Source organism: Stylophora pistillata, chromosome 9 (assembly GCF_964205215.1).
Source record: "Stylophora pistillata chromosome 9, jaStyPist1.2, whole genome shotgun sequence".
NCBI lineage: Eukaryota > Metazoa > Cnidaria > Anthozoa > Scleractinia > Pocilloporidae > Stylophora > Stylophora pistillata.
Genome location: NC_142527.1, coordinates 5,489,526 through 5,506,803, shown reverse-complemented (window position 1 = coordinate 5,506,803; position 17,278 = coordinate 5,489,526). Strand labels below are relative to the sequence as shown.

The 17,278-nt window shown below is 37.9% G+C and overlaps 1 protein-coding gene across 1 annotated transcript; it reads left to right on the top strand.

The window, feature by feature from the left end:
* Nucleotides 1-161: 161 nt before the first annotated feature.
* On the top strand, nt 162-17,196 carry LOC111344155 (astacin-like metalloprotease toxin 5). Its single transcript, XM_088733050.1, has 8 exons — nt 162-250; nt 899-1,048; nt 5,697-5,823; nt 8,683-8,774; nt 10,540-10,623; nt 11,646-11,788; nt 12,436-12,551; nt 16,264-17,196. Exons 1-7 carry the CDS (start codon nt 193-195, stop codon nt 12,526-12,528), a joined length of 747 nt encoding a protein of 248 aa, XP_088589176.1. The 5' UTR covers nt 162-192; the 3' UTR covers nt 12,529-12,551; nt 16,264-17,196.
* Nucleotides 17,197-17,278: the final 82 nt, after the last annotated feature.

Genomic DNA, 17,278 nt, shown 5'->3' with positions numbered 1-17,278 from the left:
TCCGTGCTACTTCAGTGCGGCTTCTCATCTGGAGCATATGTTTCCCTTCGTTATTATACTAGCCCACAAAGGACTTCAAGATACTCCAAAAATGAGTGGGAGATCTAAGCAGGTGATTTCACAAAATTTGCAATAAATGTGGGCATGTTTGGCTGTTCTTCATGGCGCTGTTGGCTTTCACGAGAAAGCATCATGAAGTTGTTACTCCTCCTTGCTCTCTACGCGGTCGTAATCGTCCAGAGTCTCAAAGGTAAGCATAATCGGATCTGCCATTTTTTTAACGTTTTGCTTTTGATTTCGTCGTCGATGTAAGTGCAAGGAATTTTTATCAGATCGCATTTAATACAAAGTTTTGTAAACTTGCCTTGGAAAGGTTGTAACTTGTGTACCTAGACTTACCTCTTAAAGGGATTGAGGGGGCATTTGGGTTTCCGAACTTACGAGCTCGGTTCATTTTTGTGCGAAAAACTGAAGTTTAGGAGCTAAAGGCATGGCCACTTTTCGGTATTATCATTTGTTCCTGATGAATTGAAATATTTTATTAACACATTAGATCATTATGTCAGTTCACTTTCCTTTGATAGGACTTTGCAATATTCGATTGAGAACATTTCTATGATTTATTCGCATCGTCGGTGTGCAATTGAATCATTTCTCTAGACATAAAAATTACCTTTGGACAACTTTCACTGAACCAAAAAAAAAAGTCATTTAATATCTTCGTAATAAAACTAAGGCATTATTGAGATAAACGTAACTGGAGAGTGACATTGACATAAGTTATAGGACACTAGAATATATTTTTTATCTCAATATTCATATTCTGGACGCGGCTGGCAGAAAGAAATGTTCTTATTTTCATCCAGAAATTGATTTATTTGCATCCCTTAAATTGCAGAGCTAGAAAATCCAAAGTTATTCGAAGGAGACATTCTATTAAAACCTAGACAAGCGGCTGCAATCAGGATGGGTGGCTTTGGAAGAGCTGCAAATATTGGTCGACGGTGGCCTGGTGGTGTTATGGTTGTGTATGTTCATCCTGCATTACGTAAGTTCAAAATGAATTTGTGACGAACAGTTTCGTGAACAAATTGCTTCAAGAGACAAGTGATTTATAAACGTATTTTATTTGGTTCTTACTTATGATCTATGGGAGGATAGACGTTTTGATGACGTCATCGTTGAAAACATTTTGCTTTATTATCATATAAAACATGAAGATTCCATGTTTCATCTTCCAAACTGCGGTAGTTGGAGCAAACAAAAATGCTTTTGATCTAGCTTGATGCGACTGAGGTTTAAAAATTTAATGAATGTGAGCAGGGAAATTACAATTGTTGAGAATAATGATTACGAAAGAACGAGGAACCGATGCTATTTCTTCAGTTTCGTGCAATGCTGTGATCACCAGTATTGGACACACAATTGGACAGACCAAACGTCAGTTTGGTACGCGTTTGAAAGAGCATCAGAGAGCGGTCTTCTTTTGCAAAAAAAGAAAATTTAGCTTTGGCGGAGCACACATGCCTAACTTATTATACAATTGGGTGGGATAATTCTAAAATTATCACCGCTAATCGCTGCTACTACCAGTGCCTTTGTTTGGGAGCATAACATATCAACTTCTCCCAAGCTTCCCTGAGTCGCGATGATGGCGGCTTACTATCTACCTGACGCTTATTAACACCTCTTCGGAAAAAGGGGCGGTTAATTAGTGGGCATAGTAAAGGATCTCTTGTGGCAACGATCAGATGACCCCTGATGAAGGTACAAGACAGGAGTATCGAAACGTTGGGTATACTTCCCTGCTAACATCCATTGAATCTTTAAACCAGAATTGCATCAAACTATGTCTGATTGTCCACTTGGTTGCTGTGTGAGTTTTAATATATCAAATGTACTGAAGTTGGAAGTTACCCATGCAAATTGTTACTCGAGACGCTAGTAAGAAAGCAGATGCATTAAGCGCTAAAAAATCACAGTTCTCATCGCTTAATTGTGAAAATTATTGCTCATATATTACTGTTAGTGCTGATAATAACTCATAACCATCATCACTATTATTCACAACCGTTATTGTTATACAATACAATATAATACATAGCTTATATAGCGCAACGCTTCTCAAAGATCCAGTTGCGCTTTACAGTGATAGTGATAGAAAAATATCATCAATTAAGAATTAAAGTGAAAAATCAATGAAAGCAAAATCTACAACTGCCTAAATAAATGGTTTTTAAGTTTAGACTTAAATGTCTATATCCATATGTTTTAAGATTGCATTTAGGTAGTATTAAGAGTAGTATTCTTAGAAGATTTTTGGTTTCTATGAGGAATGTACGGTCTTAACAGTTCACTAAGATACAGAGGACTCAGGCCATTAACACTTTAAAAACGAGAAGTATCTTAAAATCAATACGGGTGGACACAGGCAGCCAATGTAGGCTTCTAAGTATAGGCGTAAGGTGATCATATCTGCTGGTGGCTGTAAGCAGGCGGGCAGCTGAATTTTGTGCATGTTGTAATCTATTAATTTGTGACTTCTGTAGGCCAGATATAAGAACGTTACAATGATCCAACTTCGACGAAATAAAGGTATGAATAAGTTTTCACACTGACGGTGTGAAAGGAACTTTCCAATTTTAGCTATGTTACGAAGGTGGAAAAAGGCAGTTTTACAGATGTTATTTATTTGTTCATCCATAAAAAGCACACTATCAAGCCAAACACCAATGTTCTTGGCAGATTTACTAGCTTTAATAATGTCAGCTCCGATCTTGATCCAATCAAGTGGAGGTTGAGGACGATAGCGAGCAGTCAGGACAAGGAGCTCCGTCTTATCCCTGTTGAACTTTAAGCTTGTTCGCAACCATCCATAATTAGACATCTTGAATACATTCCTCCATTAGTGATTTGGACTGTAAAGCATCTGAGGGGTTGAATGTCGTGTATATCTTCGAGTCATCAGCATAGAAATGATACCTCATACCGTAAAGTTTGATGACATCTGCAATCGGGGCCGTGTACATAGAGCACAAAGTCGGTCCTAACAAAGAACCTTGTGGAACACCACAGGCCAGCTTGTGCTTAAATAAACAATCATTCGCCACTCTGATATATTGGAACCGATTTGAAATATAACAGCGCATCCAGGCCAGTGCATTTCCCTTGACACCGTAGCGACACTTAAGTCGTGTGAGAAATATTTGATGGTCAACGGTGTCAAAAGCCGCTGAAAGGTCCAAAAGAACAAGAATGACACAGGCATTCTCATCGATCGATCATCCTAAGTAGATCATCATTGATTCGCGTAAGAGCTGTTTCTGTACTGTGTCCCTTCTTGTATGTTGACTGAAAAGTTTCAAGCAGATTATTATCGTCTAGATGGTCAGTGGAGCGCAAAGCTACTACTTTCTCAGTTGCCTTGGACATAAAGCGCAGATTTGAGATAGGTCTGTAGTCCTGATAAATTTCATAGTCCAAAGAGTCTTGTTTGATGACAGGATCTAAAACCGCCTCCTTAGAAAAAGGTCAGGTACTAAGCCATCTTTAAAACACAGATTGATCATACTAACAAAGACAGGCTAGAGGACAGAAAAACAATCCTTTTATTAGAGATCCAGGGATGGGGTCCAGGGAGCACGACTTTATAAGTGAGCTTAGTTCAGTTGATGTTGTTGGAAAGAATCCACAAAGTTCAGGTCCATGATATCGTTGATCAGCATTCATGGGGTCGGCGGTAGTAGTTGGAAAACTCGCACCATTACACTGGACCTTACCCGGCCGTCGAAATAATCCGCAAACATGTTCGCGAGATTTCTGGGACAGTCATGAGTTGGTAATTTTTTACTGCACTGGTATTTAACATTTTTCCAAACCAAGAGAACAAGACACGTTGGCTGTCAGAGAATTCATTAATTACTTCAGAATAAAATTTCATCTTGGACTCATGAATAGGCCGATTCACTCGTTTGCACTGTTCAGTGTGTAATTCCCGGTCAACGTTAACTTTGTGCTACGCCAACGTCGTTCTGGCTTTCTCCTTTCTGCTTTCTCCTGTTTGATGTCATCTAAATACCAAGGAGTAGCAGGTCTGAGCGTAATAATACTTTTCTTGACAGGCGCATATCGGTCGAGTAAGGAACGCAGAGTGTTTTCATAGCAACCAGATAGTACCGAGACATCAAGGAAGTCTTTTTGATTCATAAGAAATGAATCCTTAATATCATGTACAAAATTATCTCTGTCAATAGAACGAATTTTTCGAAAGCAAACAGACGTTTTTGCAAGGCCAGGTTTTTCTAGGCAAGGAGCTTCCCACCTAACCGCACAATGGTCAGAAATAACAGGGTCAGAAACCCTGACATTTCTTACAACTTGGTCTCCTGACCTTGTGATCACTAGATCTAAAGAGTGTCCATTCTTGTGCGTAGAATCCTCCACATGCTGTTTAAGATAAAAAACATTAAGCATCCCTCGAAAACGGGCAGCAGCTTGATCACTGGGATTATCAAGATGGAACTTAAAATCACCTGTGATCATTAATGGTCCAGTTGAGATTATGAGCTTTTCCAGGAGTGAACTAAATTCATTCAGAAAGAGTGTAACGGACAATCGGTTCTTTTGAGACGGTGACGGTCGGTAAACCATCACTTTTCTTAGGGACGTAGTTGTATAAGTGAAGGTACAGTCTGTTAATTCCAAGGATTTAAATGAGATATTCGGAGACAGTTTTTTCAACTTAAATCGGCTTTTGTACAACAAGGCTACACCTCCTCCCCTGGAATGTTTACGAGGCAGATGATGAAATGCAAAGCCTGTCGGGCAAATGTCATTCACAGTTAGCTGGTCAGAGATGCCCGCCTGCAGCCAAGTCTCCGCGATCACCAAGACATCGATATTGCCATCCAAAACAAAATCCTTGATTACCAATGATTTATTTTTCACCTAACACGCACTTAACAGACAGAACTCGACTGATTTGGATACAGAAGAAACTTGTCGAAACAGTGGAGGTCGTTTGATCGTCGTCAAATTTGCATAGCTTGCTAGCCTTGTTGATCTCGCTGATCTGTTGCTGTTATTCGTTATGCATACAGAAATGGCTTTTGTCAATCCAGACAGCAAATGGTTCCGTTGACCAGCTCTTGAGCCTCGATAGTGAAATAGGCTACTATTTCTTAGGTTAGAGAAAATTCGATAAGGAAGAGCAGTTCTGTAAACACGACGAATCTTGAAGAGTTGAGCTCTTGTATAGGTTTTAGGTGTTGAATTCCTATGCAAATTCATTCCGGTTCTGTTTCCAAGTAATAGTAATTCGTAGGCAGCATCTGGTCCAGGATTGATAACAATATCATGGTTATCATTAGCTTTTTTATGGTTATGATATTCCTCATCCTTATTCATTAAAAACTGAACCACTGTTTCTGAGGGAAACAGATCATTTTATTTCCTTCGAAACTCAATTTTTCCTGATGCATTGAGATTCAAGGGAGGATAATGGACTGTTCGCGAGGGAGCAGTCTTAAATTGACTTTCTACATTAGAACGCATAGTAAAAACCAATCGAAAGAAAAAAGAGAGTTTTAATCGTGAGTGCAAATTACTGCAATGCTAAAAATTGTGTCGCCACCTTCAGTGACGCTCTTTTCTGATTTGTATCATTATCCTCATCATCTTCATTTACCTTTCAAAAGGCCGAAATCGCAGAGCCCGCAGAGCTATACAGCTGGGATTGTGGGAGTGGCAGTCGAAGGCATGTATTAAATTCAGGGGAAGGAGGAAAGGAGAACGTTCCTATGTCAACTTTGTACCTGGCCGTGTGTAAGTATTTAAGAGTGCTTTTTCTTGATAGTCTGTTAAAAAAAAGGTAATTTGGTAAGTCAGACGTTAAAAATGATTATCCAGGTTTTTCTCAAGAGCACATAAAAAAAATTATTTATTTATCGTCTTTTAATGAAACGATCTTGTATTGGTGATAAGGAAAGATTAAAGGAGTTAGTATCAAAGGTTCTTATCAAACAACAAACATATGAAATACATATATATGAACTGCGGTTATGAAACGTATATGTGCGCGATCCTTCGCAGTAAAGCACTATTTAAGCAATAGTGAAAATCAGACCTGAAAAAAATTCAGGCCTGTACGGGATTCGAACCACTGACCTCTGCGATACCAGCGCAGCGCTCTACCAACCGAGCTAACAAGCCAACTGGGAGGTTCTTATGTAAGAACCAAAAGCAGACGATCAGAGGCAGATCGGGGAGAAGAAGCGTACGCGCGTATCAGTCTTTAATTGATATTCTAGCTAAACCGCATTTCAGAACAATGGAATTATTGCTTTTTATTGCTTAGTAACAATACTGAAAAATCAAGCATTTGTCGTTGATGACCATAGAGGTTAACTTTCCTAAAAAGAGTTACATTCTTGTTTTAGTCATTAATTTTTACCGGCGGGGACGGTATCGCGAGTCTGAGTGTTACTCAGGCATAACTGAAAAATATCGTTGAACTCAGTGAAATGAATTGAAATACAACAGAAGATCGCTAACATTACAAAACCGAAACGGTAAATGGCTTTTAAACTGCATTATTATTAATAATCAGCGAAAGTCGTTATAAATCAATGTTAACTTCCATCTTGGCTTCTTGGCTTTAACATCACTTCTTAACTATGCTTACCATCCGGGGGAAAATATATAGAGGAAATTATCATGTGATATTCACCAGCCGTACTAGGAAAACATTGTGGCCGAGGTCTAGGATGCAGTGAAATGTTCAGCAGGCAACGATGGACAATACTCGTACTCTTGTAAGTTGGATCAGCGATGATCTGATCGGCCCAAAATAACGAATACGAAATATAAATATAGAGGCAAGACCGATACAACGTAGATAAGTAAATTTTAGGACGGAGCACTATATTTCGGCTGGCCAAACCAGCCTTCTTCAGGTGCAGTGGGAATTAACAGAGAATTGGGGTGATGCTTTATAGATAGCTGTATGATGTAACAGCGGAAATATGTAAAACTAATTTGATTGACAATGAGATAACGATAAAAATAGAAATAGTGAGCAAAAATAGAAATGAAGTAAGGTAAATTGGATAAATAACTAGAAACTAACCAGGCCAGAGAAGCTTTTTTAATTTAAAGAGGCAACACTATTTATCCAGATGGCCTTAACGCTCGCGAAGAAATGTATTAGTTTCTAGTTATTTATCCAATTTACCTTTCTTCATTTCTATTTTTGCTCACTATTTCTATTTTTATTGTTTTCTCATTGTCAATCAAATTAGTTTTACATATTTCCGTTGTTACATCATACAGCTATCTATGAAGCGTCACCCCAATTCTCTGTTAATTCCCACTGCACCTGAAGAAGGCTGGTTTGGCCAGCCGAAATATAGTGCTCCATCTTGAAATTTACTTATCTACGTTGTATCGGTCTTGCCTCTATATTTATATTTCTAGGATGCAATACGAGGTTGTAAGTAGAATCTTCTAGATTGTGCTTCAAAAAGCGGCATACCATACTTCTAGCATTGCTGGTTCTTTCTTTTCTTTTTTTCTATTTAAAAATTATGCTCAAAATCGTGCTCGATTATTAGACCACCTTCTCCCTAATTACACTTTTCAAACAATATAGACACAAAACAAGTCTAAATTATGTATTTATTGTTGGTAAAACATCATGATGCTGCCTTCCTTATTTTGAGTTGCATACTTGTTCTGATAAAAAAATAATTAACCCCTGGACTTTATTCCTGACTAAAAGCAGCGTGTTACCGCCGCAGAACCATAGTTTCTTTTGCTTTTGTTCTCTTTTTATGGATTGGACATTTACTTTGATATTACATGAGGTGTGAAATGAGAAACTAGTAACCCACATGAAAAAGCACATGTTTGGATTTGAGAAGAAGTATTTTTTGGACTTGTAATAAGCAGTGGAGTTTTTTTGGAGTAAAATTGTGGTGAAACAGGTAACAAATGATGTCGATTTGAAGTCTCGGCAACAGCGGCGACTATAGCTTTGTCAAAATGTTCGATGTTAGCGTCTCGTTTCTCTTAGCTTGGAGGCCATTTTGTCAACTGTGAAAGCGGGAACTGGGACCGACGCAATCTTCACTTCTGGTTTCCCATGACAGTCCTTTTGACGACGAACGAATCACAATTTTTCCAACCTCCTTTCCCCTAGACATTAAAAAAGCCAAATCAGACTGAACCATGGAACGCAATTGGAAATATTCAATCTTAAAGACCAAGCAAGTCATGACTCTGCTAGTGTTCCCTTCGAAAAAAATGAAAATATGCTATAGCTGCATATGACATAGCAAAATCATGCTTCTTTTTCCAAATTTTGCCAAAATTATGCGAGCACAATCTATAGGGCCTAACCGTAAAACCGAGGGTAGTACGCAAGACAGAGGGTACAGTTTTTCCCTATACGGACCAACGTAGGCTGGTGGATGACATTTTGATTTTTTCTAAACCTTTAAGATGTGCGTTTCAAAAGAATCCGAAGAGAGTTTTCTTTGCGTAATGCCAAGGATTTTGTTTTGTTTGATTTTTTTTATAAGTTTAGATCGATCGGCCCTCTGTCAATCAGAGAGCGCATTAGGATGCCTTGGCCGGCTAGAAGATAAATAACAATATCAAACTAGCTAAATTTTCCTTCAATAGATGTGCATCCACTGTGGGGAGATCTGGAAGGCGCCAAGACCTTATTCTTGCCCGTGGATGTTGGGACAAAGGAAGAGTAGCTCATGAAGTTGGTGAGGTTGCTTTAAATTCGATTTAAAACACAACAGTCCAGCAATTCACTATCACTGTAGTCTCCCTCGCAGCCGTTTTTTTTGGGATGTCACGCAACGCTCCCCTAAAAGAACGGCTGCAGACAACCGAACTACATTCCTTTCTCATTGTCCTTGCGGTTTGGTCGCGGTCTATTGAACAGACCAATCACATACCAGAAAATCTGAATGACGTAAGGTTTCACGCGAAAATGTGGATGTTGGGAGAAACACTGAAGAAATTTGTCGAAGAGAGCTCGAAATGTTTCACATGTTCATCGTTGTGCCCTGGTAAAGATAGAGTATATATTTTTGGGAAAACTTCTCACAATTTCGCTGAAATTACAGAATCTACACTTAACATAGACGTCAACTGCTACGCCAACGACACGAACGCTAGATTGTTTGAGCGGTTGTTAAAGTTTCAACGAGCAACTAAGAAAGTAGAAGAAGCTAAAAACTTGACTGAAACTCTTTATTCGCACTATTTCAAGAGGTTACTACAAATTATAAAGGTCAGAATATATAAGAAACAGTAAATTACATCAATAATCAAAAGGAAATACAAGACGCCTTTCAATCTAGGCCAAGGGCTAAATGCTTGCTTCGACCTACAGATGGAGATCAGGAGGAAAAAAGCGCGTGCTTACCGTCAACAAACCAGGCGAAGCCTCGAGAAAACTGCAAGTTAGGTCGGCCAACGTCTCCTACACTACTTGTACTTCTTCATTTGCCAGTCCGCTGCCAGCTGGAGCGAACCGGATTAGTTATGTTCGTGGCTTCTTATCACCGGTACAGGAAATCGGCCCGAATTAACGAGTGTTTCCGCACGTTGGCACAACGCAACAACGATAACAATAATATGACCACTTTCATCGGTAACATGGTCAAACACGAGCGGGAGTGCTCAATATATTAACGATTTCCCGAATCCTGTAGGTAACTTAACAAAAACATCTTCTTTCTCGACTAAAACTTTTTTAATTGCAAGCTTCTGGTGAGCTTTAAGATCGAAAATTTTGAACTTTGACGACGCTTTGCGGAAAGCTCCTTCAAGCACCGCCATTTGTCTTCTGTTTTCCACATGAGGATCGCGATAGAAAACGATATCTGACTGGACGAGTCTTAAAAGGTGAGTCTGGCGCGAAAAGGTTCCTGAAAATGGAACCCGAGCTGTGATTGGCCAATTCGGAGAAAGGAATGTAGTTCGGTTGTCAGCAGCCGTTTTTTGGGGGGAGAGTTGCGTGACATCCAAAAAAAGCGGCTGCGAGGGAGACTATTATCACTGAGGTGTCATTTTAAATAAGCGACCCACTCTTACTTTCCTTTCATTCTGTCTGCAGTAATCATTTGATTCACAGAATACTTTTGGTAAAGCCACTGCACCTTGCAATGTTGTTATGAGACCTGTCACAGTTATCATAACTTAGCCCTAAAGACATTTTTTCTACATTCTTGCCATAAAATATGAATGATTATACCTTTCTAGAAAAGCGCACCCTGTGTAGCCAGGCTCCTACCAGAAGAAGGAGATAAGGAGACAGGCGTGAATGAGATAAAAGAAACACTCCATTTTATAGTCCTCCCTTCATAATCTTTTAGGAGCGACAAATCCCCCCTCCTCCCCCTTTAAAAGATCCCTTCGCCTCTCCCCCTGTCAAGATTAATGACCGGACACTGTGACTAACAGACTAACATACTTTAGTGTTATCAAGTAAAAAAAGCTACGTTTTTTTTTTTATCTCAGGTCACGCTTTGGGTCTCTGGCATGAAAATTCCCGTCCTGACCGGGATAAATATATCAGGATATTCTGGAAAAACATTAAGCCAAGTACATAGTTAGCAGTGCATGAAAGTTTTTAAAAAAATAGTTATTCTTCCGTTTTGTGTTTCTTTTTCTTTGTTCGGTTACCTCGTTTACTCTTAAAAGTGTAAGTATGCAATTGTTTGTAGACATTGGTGTAACCTTCTAAATTTTGATTGCTTATACAGTGTGTGCACGCAGCTTATTCTACCTGGCAAAGCTTTCGTCATATCTTCTGCTTTTTGGGGGGGCATTTCATCCCCCTCCCTATCCCAGAATCCAAATGAGAAAAAAACAAAAAAAAACAAAAAACAAAACAAAACAAGGAAAAAAGTAAGAAAGAGTGCTGTTGTCGTTGCAGGTATTAATTCTCAGGCGTGGGTCTTACCATTTGGTAGTGATCTCATTCGCGAGAAAATATCTATAATACATTTGAATCTCGTGGTGAGGATAAAATTACAGTCAAAAGATTTTAATCGCCGCACATAGGCCACGTAAACTAAAGTCTTCGGTCTCAGTAGAATTTAAGGGAGACGGTCTCGTTTCCGAGGCCAACCTCATCCAATGATTGTCAATTTCCTGAGATGATCATGAGTCTGCCTCAAAGGGCGGGTCTCGTACCAGTAGAAGATGCGAACCAATAATTGTAATGATCTTAGAAATTCATCCAATACACCAAAGAGAGTCTCAATCAGGTGTGGTGGCTGTTACGGCTAACGATAGAGTATCGATGTGGTTCTGGCTTTTACCGCCAACGGTAAATTTCTTTTAACAGCTCAATTCTTTTTGAAACTAACGGTTAAAATAAACCAGTTTTACACCACACGACTAAATATTTTTTTCCCTTTTACGGCCAACAGTTATCCTCGCTGGGACGCTCTAGATATTCTCCTTAAACTCGTACTAGCGAGCACCAGATCATTTTGAAATGATAGTGAGCTTAATCAATTATAAACTACTGTTTTTCAGTTAAAGAAGAAAAAAAAGAAAATGTCGTGGGTTCTTAATCAAGCGGGGGTTTTTTTTTTAATCGTTTTGTTAAATTTCAGAATTTGTGAAGAACTTCATAAAGCTGGGTCGTAAGTTCATCAACTCTTTTGGTTTTCGCTATGATTATCATAGCGTGATGCACTATGGGTCGAGAGACTTTACCCGGAATGGCAAGCCTACAATCGTGCCTAGACGACGGGGTGTAAGTTGCCAGAGTTGCATTTTTATCTTTTCAACATTTCACCTATCAGGATCTCTCTTACACTGATAAAACTATTTGCAAAGACCTTCTCGAGGCTAGGTCAGAGCTAAAGTGATGTGAAAAAGGCAACCCATTATTAAAATGCAGCATTCAAAGTGTTGAAATAAACAATGCATCGCAGTGGAAAGTTTTTCTTCTTAGGTTTAACAAATGGTAAACACCACAGCGTACACTATTGAGTTATGGATGCACGCGGGAGGTTGCTAAGCACGAAAGAAGCGTAAGAGTCGCTCGAGGCGATAGCCGAGAGCGACTCTAGCTTCTTGAGTGCTTAGCAAACCTCCCAAGTGCATCCATAACTCAATAGTGTACGCTGTGGTGTTTACCGTTTGTTTTATAACATAACATTGATACATTGTAGCTAAAGAGTTCCCTTCTATTTAACAAATCTTAAGCGACCAGAAAAAAACAAGCGCGCGCGGAAAAATAGTCTTTGCATTTGCTCACGTCAGCAGCGTACACCCATGGGCAAATGGGGGACGCTAAATTGACCAATCAGAGCACGTGCTTTACTTTGGTTATGTTATGATATGCGTTACTAGTACAGCTGATCGTGTTACAGAGCATATTTTTGTATTTTGTTTTAGGTAAGGCTTTTTCACGCTCCCGTGAGAGTTAGCAGTAATGACAAAGAACAGATGAAAAGAATGTATAGAAAACCAAGAAGATGCAGAGGCTAAAGGGACCAAAGATACTTGATGAGGTAATTCTTCGTAATCGTGACGGTGACAGTCATTGCTTTTGACCGTTATTGACTTTTATTGAGAGTTGATCTTGAGATTTTTTTACATATTATTGTAACGAGTCTAGTGGTTTTGTGAAAATGTGGTCAAACGACAGTTTGATTTAAAACTCTAATACACTTTTTCTTTTTACATGAGAACGTCCAGTTATGGAGAAGTGGCTGGTCATTCTTAGAGAGATTTCTCTTGAAATCGTTCCTGAAATTCCCTTAAAATTACTCGCAATAGTACTTGTAAAAATCAACGCAAACATTAATAGGAAATCCATAAGAGAGACCAAATCAGCTTGCGTTAAGGGAAGTACGTCATGTAGTCATTGTCCTGTTAGATTATGACCGATTTTTAAGAAAGCTGTTATCTGAATTTAGAGAAAAAAAAAAAACAGAAAGAAAAAAAAAAACAAAGAAAGCGCGAGTCTAGGCAGGGAAGAGTATAATTAAGGAATATAGAGATCTGCAAACAAAATTTCGCTTCGGGGACAGTCTTTCTATAGCACATACGTGAAAAGCTGTTGTTGAATCATTATTTCATGGTTTTAGTAGGACGGTGGCGTCGAGTTTCATTTTTCAAAAACAGAAAAACAAACGACGGAAAAACAATAAAAATAAAGGGGAATTCGTTCAGTCAGTGTTGACATACTTTTTAACTCGTGAATTGCGCACATGCGACATAGCGAGTTGTAGGTATGATGTGATGAATGGCGCTCGCTCGCTCGCTCGATTGGTCGATTTCTGTAAACTTTTTTCTATTTTAGGCTTTTGAATGCATTTGATAGCTTTTGGCGAGTGATAAACAAACGAAATGGCGACCTTTATTGCTAAGAATAGTGTTAGGGTGAAAAAGAAGCCAATGATAATCTTGAAAGAGTAAGAAAGTATACGTTTTTCATTTGTGAATTAATTAAAGTTTGCCCAATCTCTGAATACACTTTTATCTCTTGCAGCGTATATTTCATTTACGGCGTGAATACTCCAATTTTTAAATGTATATAGCCAGGAAAATGATTACTGTGTCCGAAAAAGAAAAAAAGAAAACAAAAAAAAGGAAGTTAAGCAAAACGCTGAAAGTGAGTGACAAATACTGCCTAAAACTGATAGCAGTGTCCTTACTTTAAGACCTACTTTTTTTCCAAAATGAGTAAGGAAAGATCTCAAAACAGAGCACTAATGTCTTACTCCTCAAAGATTGTTAAATAATACATCATCCCTATGTCCTTGAGACAAGGATCTTAACTCCAGGAAGTGGTTCTTTCTATCAATATTTTGTGCATGTAACACAGGTTAGCCAAGCCATACTCCAAACTCAACAACAACCTTTAATCTGACATAATCAACCCAAATTGTGCTCTCTTTAAAATGTTTTACATTATTTTGAACTTAAGATACCTGCACAGCAGCAAGTTTTATTTTGAAGCAACACTTAAGTTACACCTCACTTCATTTGATGTAGATCAAAGGTACAGCAAAGTGACAGGGCTTTATACCTAACTTCAATTCTTCAAGAAATTACACAGCTACATGTTAACTTAATATGCTGAAATTTTTACTATTCAATAAAAATCTTCATGCAGATTTACCAATACTAAAATAAACAATATATATAGCGGCTTCATGACAAACACAAATTCCTCAAGGAATAGGTATAGTAGCCTTTCCTTTGAATCATACTGAAGATTAGTCTTTCTCTTTGTCAAAAATCTTGTTACAGGTTTGCCTGTACCTAAATGTTCGTCATAGAGGCTTTACACCTAGGACATGTTCTTCAAGAAATTGATACAGCAACTTTTCTTTTGAATCATAATGAAGATTAAAACAATAATAGGTCGACAGTGACAACAACAATCCCTTTACAAGGATGAATATCCTTGCTGGTGTATGACTATAATTCTGTCAACTAGCGGTTTATATTTAGTTTGGGATTCTTTACTCTGGTTCAGTAATTTTTTGTATAGTAATCACATGATTGTAAGTGTTAGCAGTTTACATTCCATGCTTATTCTTCTGGAAGTTATAACTTTACGATCTAATTTGACAACCACTTCGATTGTCATTTGAAAGAAACATTTTTTGTGACTTACATGCAACAAGGATATTCCTAATGCTTTATATTTAGGGTAAACTAGGAACACTCAAAACTGTGGTCTTGTTTCATGAATCACAGATATTGAGTGTGTTGAAAGAAAAATCAATGTAAAAAAGTTTTTCAAATTATATTTATAGTTATATTTCCTTGGGAATTTGACAAGCACAATTCCACAGATATTTCTGAAATTTTGGCAAGCATTTATCATAAAGCTAGTTGGAAGAAGAACCTTTCTGCATAGAATGAATACTTGCTAAAAGAAAGGATTTGAGATATTTATTCAATAGTGGAAATACCCTTAAAATGAGAATTCAAAATCATAATTCTTAAAACAAGGAATGTAAATCGTATTTTTAATGGTGGTATTCTTAAACTGAGGAAATTTCATTGGAGAGTCTAAAATTCATAAAACCAGAAATCTTGATCCTTACATTTCAAGGAATTGAAATTACTTACAATAAGAATCCCGAAAAACATAAACTTTAGAGTGTTGTGAACATCCTTGTACTTCTTTTCATCCTCGTGCTAATAATTATCTTAGTGCGAGACAGGCTTCAAGTACGGTACTCAGTTGCAAGGAAAGCATAGGCATAAACATAACAAGCTAATGCACAGGTGCATGGGCACAGCTGCAACATAAACATTAGCACAAGAGCTCAGTCGATGTTATGTTAAATGGGGACATGTGTATTGAACTTGTATTCAGACCTTAAAAGCTCGGGAAATTTTTGGACTTTATTTCCTTTCTTATGAGCACGTGAAGTCAAACTGAAATAAACGAATTACACTAATTACTTTTCAGGCACTGTGCCGTAATGTTCTTGAGCTAATTGTACTTACAATTCTGTATTCCTTTCCCTTTCTTGAACCTTGTGTTCCCGTTACGATTTTCGAAACGCATGTTCATTTTTATAGAGAAATGTCCCTAGGGATATTACGTAACTTAATTAAAATAATTTCGTGCAAAACAACATGGTTGGTATAAGCAGTATAGTGCCTGCTGATTGCCTGAAAGCCTTTCACTTATGTTAATACTTACGCTTATGCCAACCAAGTCTTAACTAGACAGTATACGCATAAAAAGAAGTCAACGTTTTGATAATCATAGGCATATATGCTTTCCTTATGTCTGTACGTTCCATCCAGAGCATAAGCTTTTACATGCCTATCCCTATGCTTGCATAGCAAGTAAATACTGAGCTCAATTTTATTTCGTGGCGTACCTGTAAACTAGCTTTTAGCTAAGCGTTCTGACCACGTTAAATAAATTGATTGATTGATTGATTGATTCAAGATTAGAACAATAGTTTTATGATAAACAAAACAGCACCCTTTTGAACTTTCATTCCACAAACCTTTACAGTAAAATCTAGAACAGTGATTGTCTTGCACTAAGTCCTAATAAGGCCATATCTTCTGTCTTTGAGGCCTAATTTGGTTTCATATCATATTCCTCATAACGCTCATTTACCTGTCTAACGATTCATATCCTAGTATGGAAATCAAATCCCCATTTCTATCGACCACACAAATTACATTGGCTTATCCAATTCACGAGTTGGCTCACAGAGCCTTTGATTTTTCTTGCAGGGTATTTGAAAACGACTGGAAATCAACCACTGAATTAAATTAGTTTTCACCTAAGCTTAGTAGAATGGTTCGAATGAATAAAATGAATAAAGGTGTTGGAAACTTCTCTACCTTGCATGTGTTATTTGAAATTAGGGGAAATGATGGTGTTTGGGATTTGTATAAAATGGTAGAAAACACCTGCCTTACTTGGACATCGAATACGTCACAGAAGCAATGCAAATGATATATAGATTTAGCCAAGTTTAAAAGCGGAGCTCCCAATAAGTGAAAATTTTGCATTAAAATTTCGTTACATATATTAAAAATTTTTAGCCAAAAATTCATTCAAAGTAGATTAAGGTGGCTCGTACCGGTTTTCATCTTTTTGATGGTTTGTAACTTTGAAAGAATACAACAGAAAGACTAACCAGGGCCAGTTGAACACTTTTACGGGGTTGAATTATATAATCATTGGTTATCCAAAAATAAGTGTCATTTCGTAACTAGCAGTTTCCATGGCAAAGCTTTCATAGGCTTATTCAGACTCATTTTTTAGCTTGTGGCTTAAATAATTCGAAAGCTAACCCGGTGACCCCCTGATTTCTTTCAGCGATTGCTTTTGGCACTTAAAAAGGAAAATGGACAAAGATTTTTAAAAAATTCTACCGAGCGGAATTTCAGAAAATCTACAAAAAAGGCAATTTTCACACATCGCACATTTCCTTCCGTAGAATTTTCTATTTTTTTTTCTGATGATTCCTTTCGACGTTATTATCATATTGGAACAATAAAAAGAAGGGGTCACCGGACTTGTTTTCATGCAATAGCTTTCGTGAGTTTAGCAATTTCCACGCGCGTTCTCACGCAATTAAAAATCTGGATTCTATAAGATCGACATTTGCTCATGATCTGTTATAGCTACCGCTGACAATTGCGTGTGCTCGCGCGAGCGCCTACGAACTGATGTTTAAATCATTAAAAACAGCTGTCAAAGACAGCCTCCCGGGCTCATCTTAAAAACCCTACACACGAC

What these genes read in the sequence shown, in the direction of transcription:
- LOC111344155 (XM_088733050.1), top strand. Translation starts at nt 193, where the DNA reads ATGAAGTTGTTACTCCTCCTTGCTCTCTACGCGGTCGTAATCGTCCAG. An exon ending in GTATGTTCATCCTGCATTAC is followed by an intron (nt 1,049 to 5,696) that starts GTAAGTTCAAAA and finishes ACCTTTCAAAAG; the next exon opens with GCCGAAATCGCAGAGCCCGC. An exon ending in AACTTTGTACCTGGCCGTGT is followed by an intron (nt 5,824 to 8,682) that starts GTAAGTATTTAA and finishes TTCCTTCAATAG; the next exon opens with ATGTGCATCCACTGTGGGGA.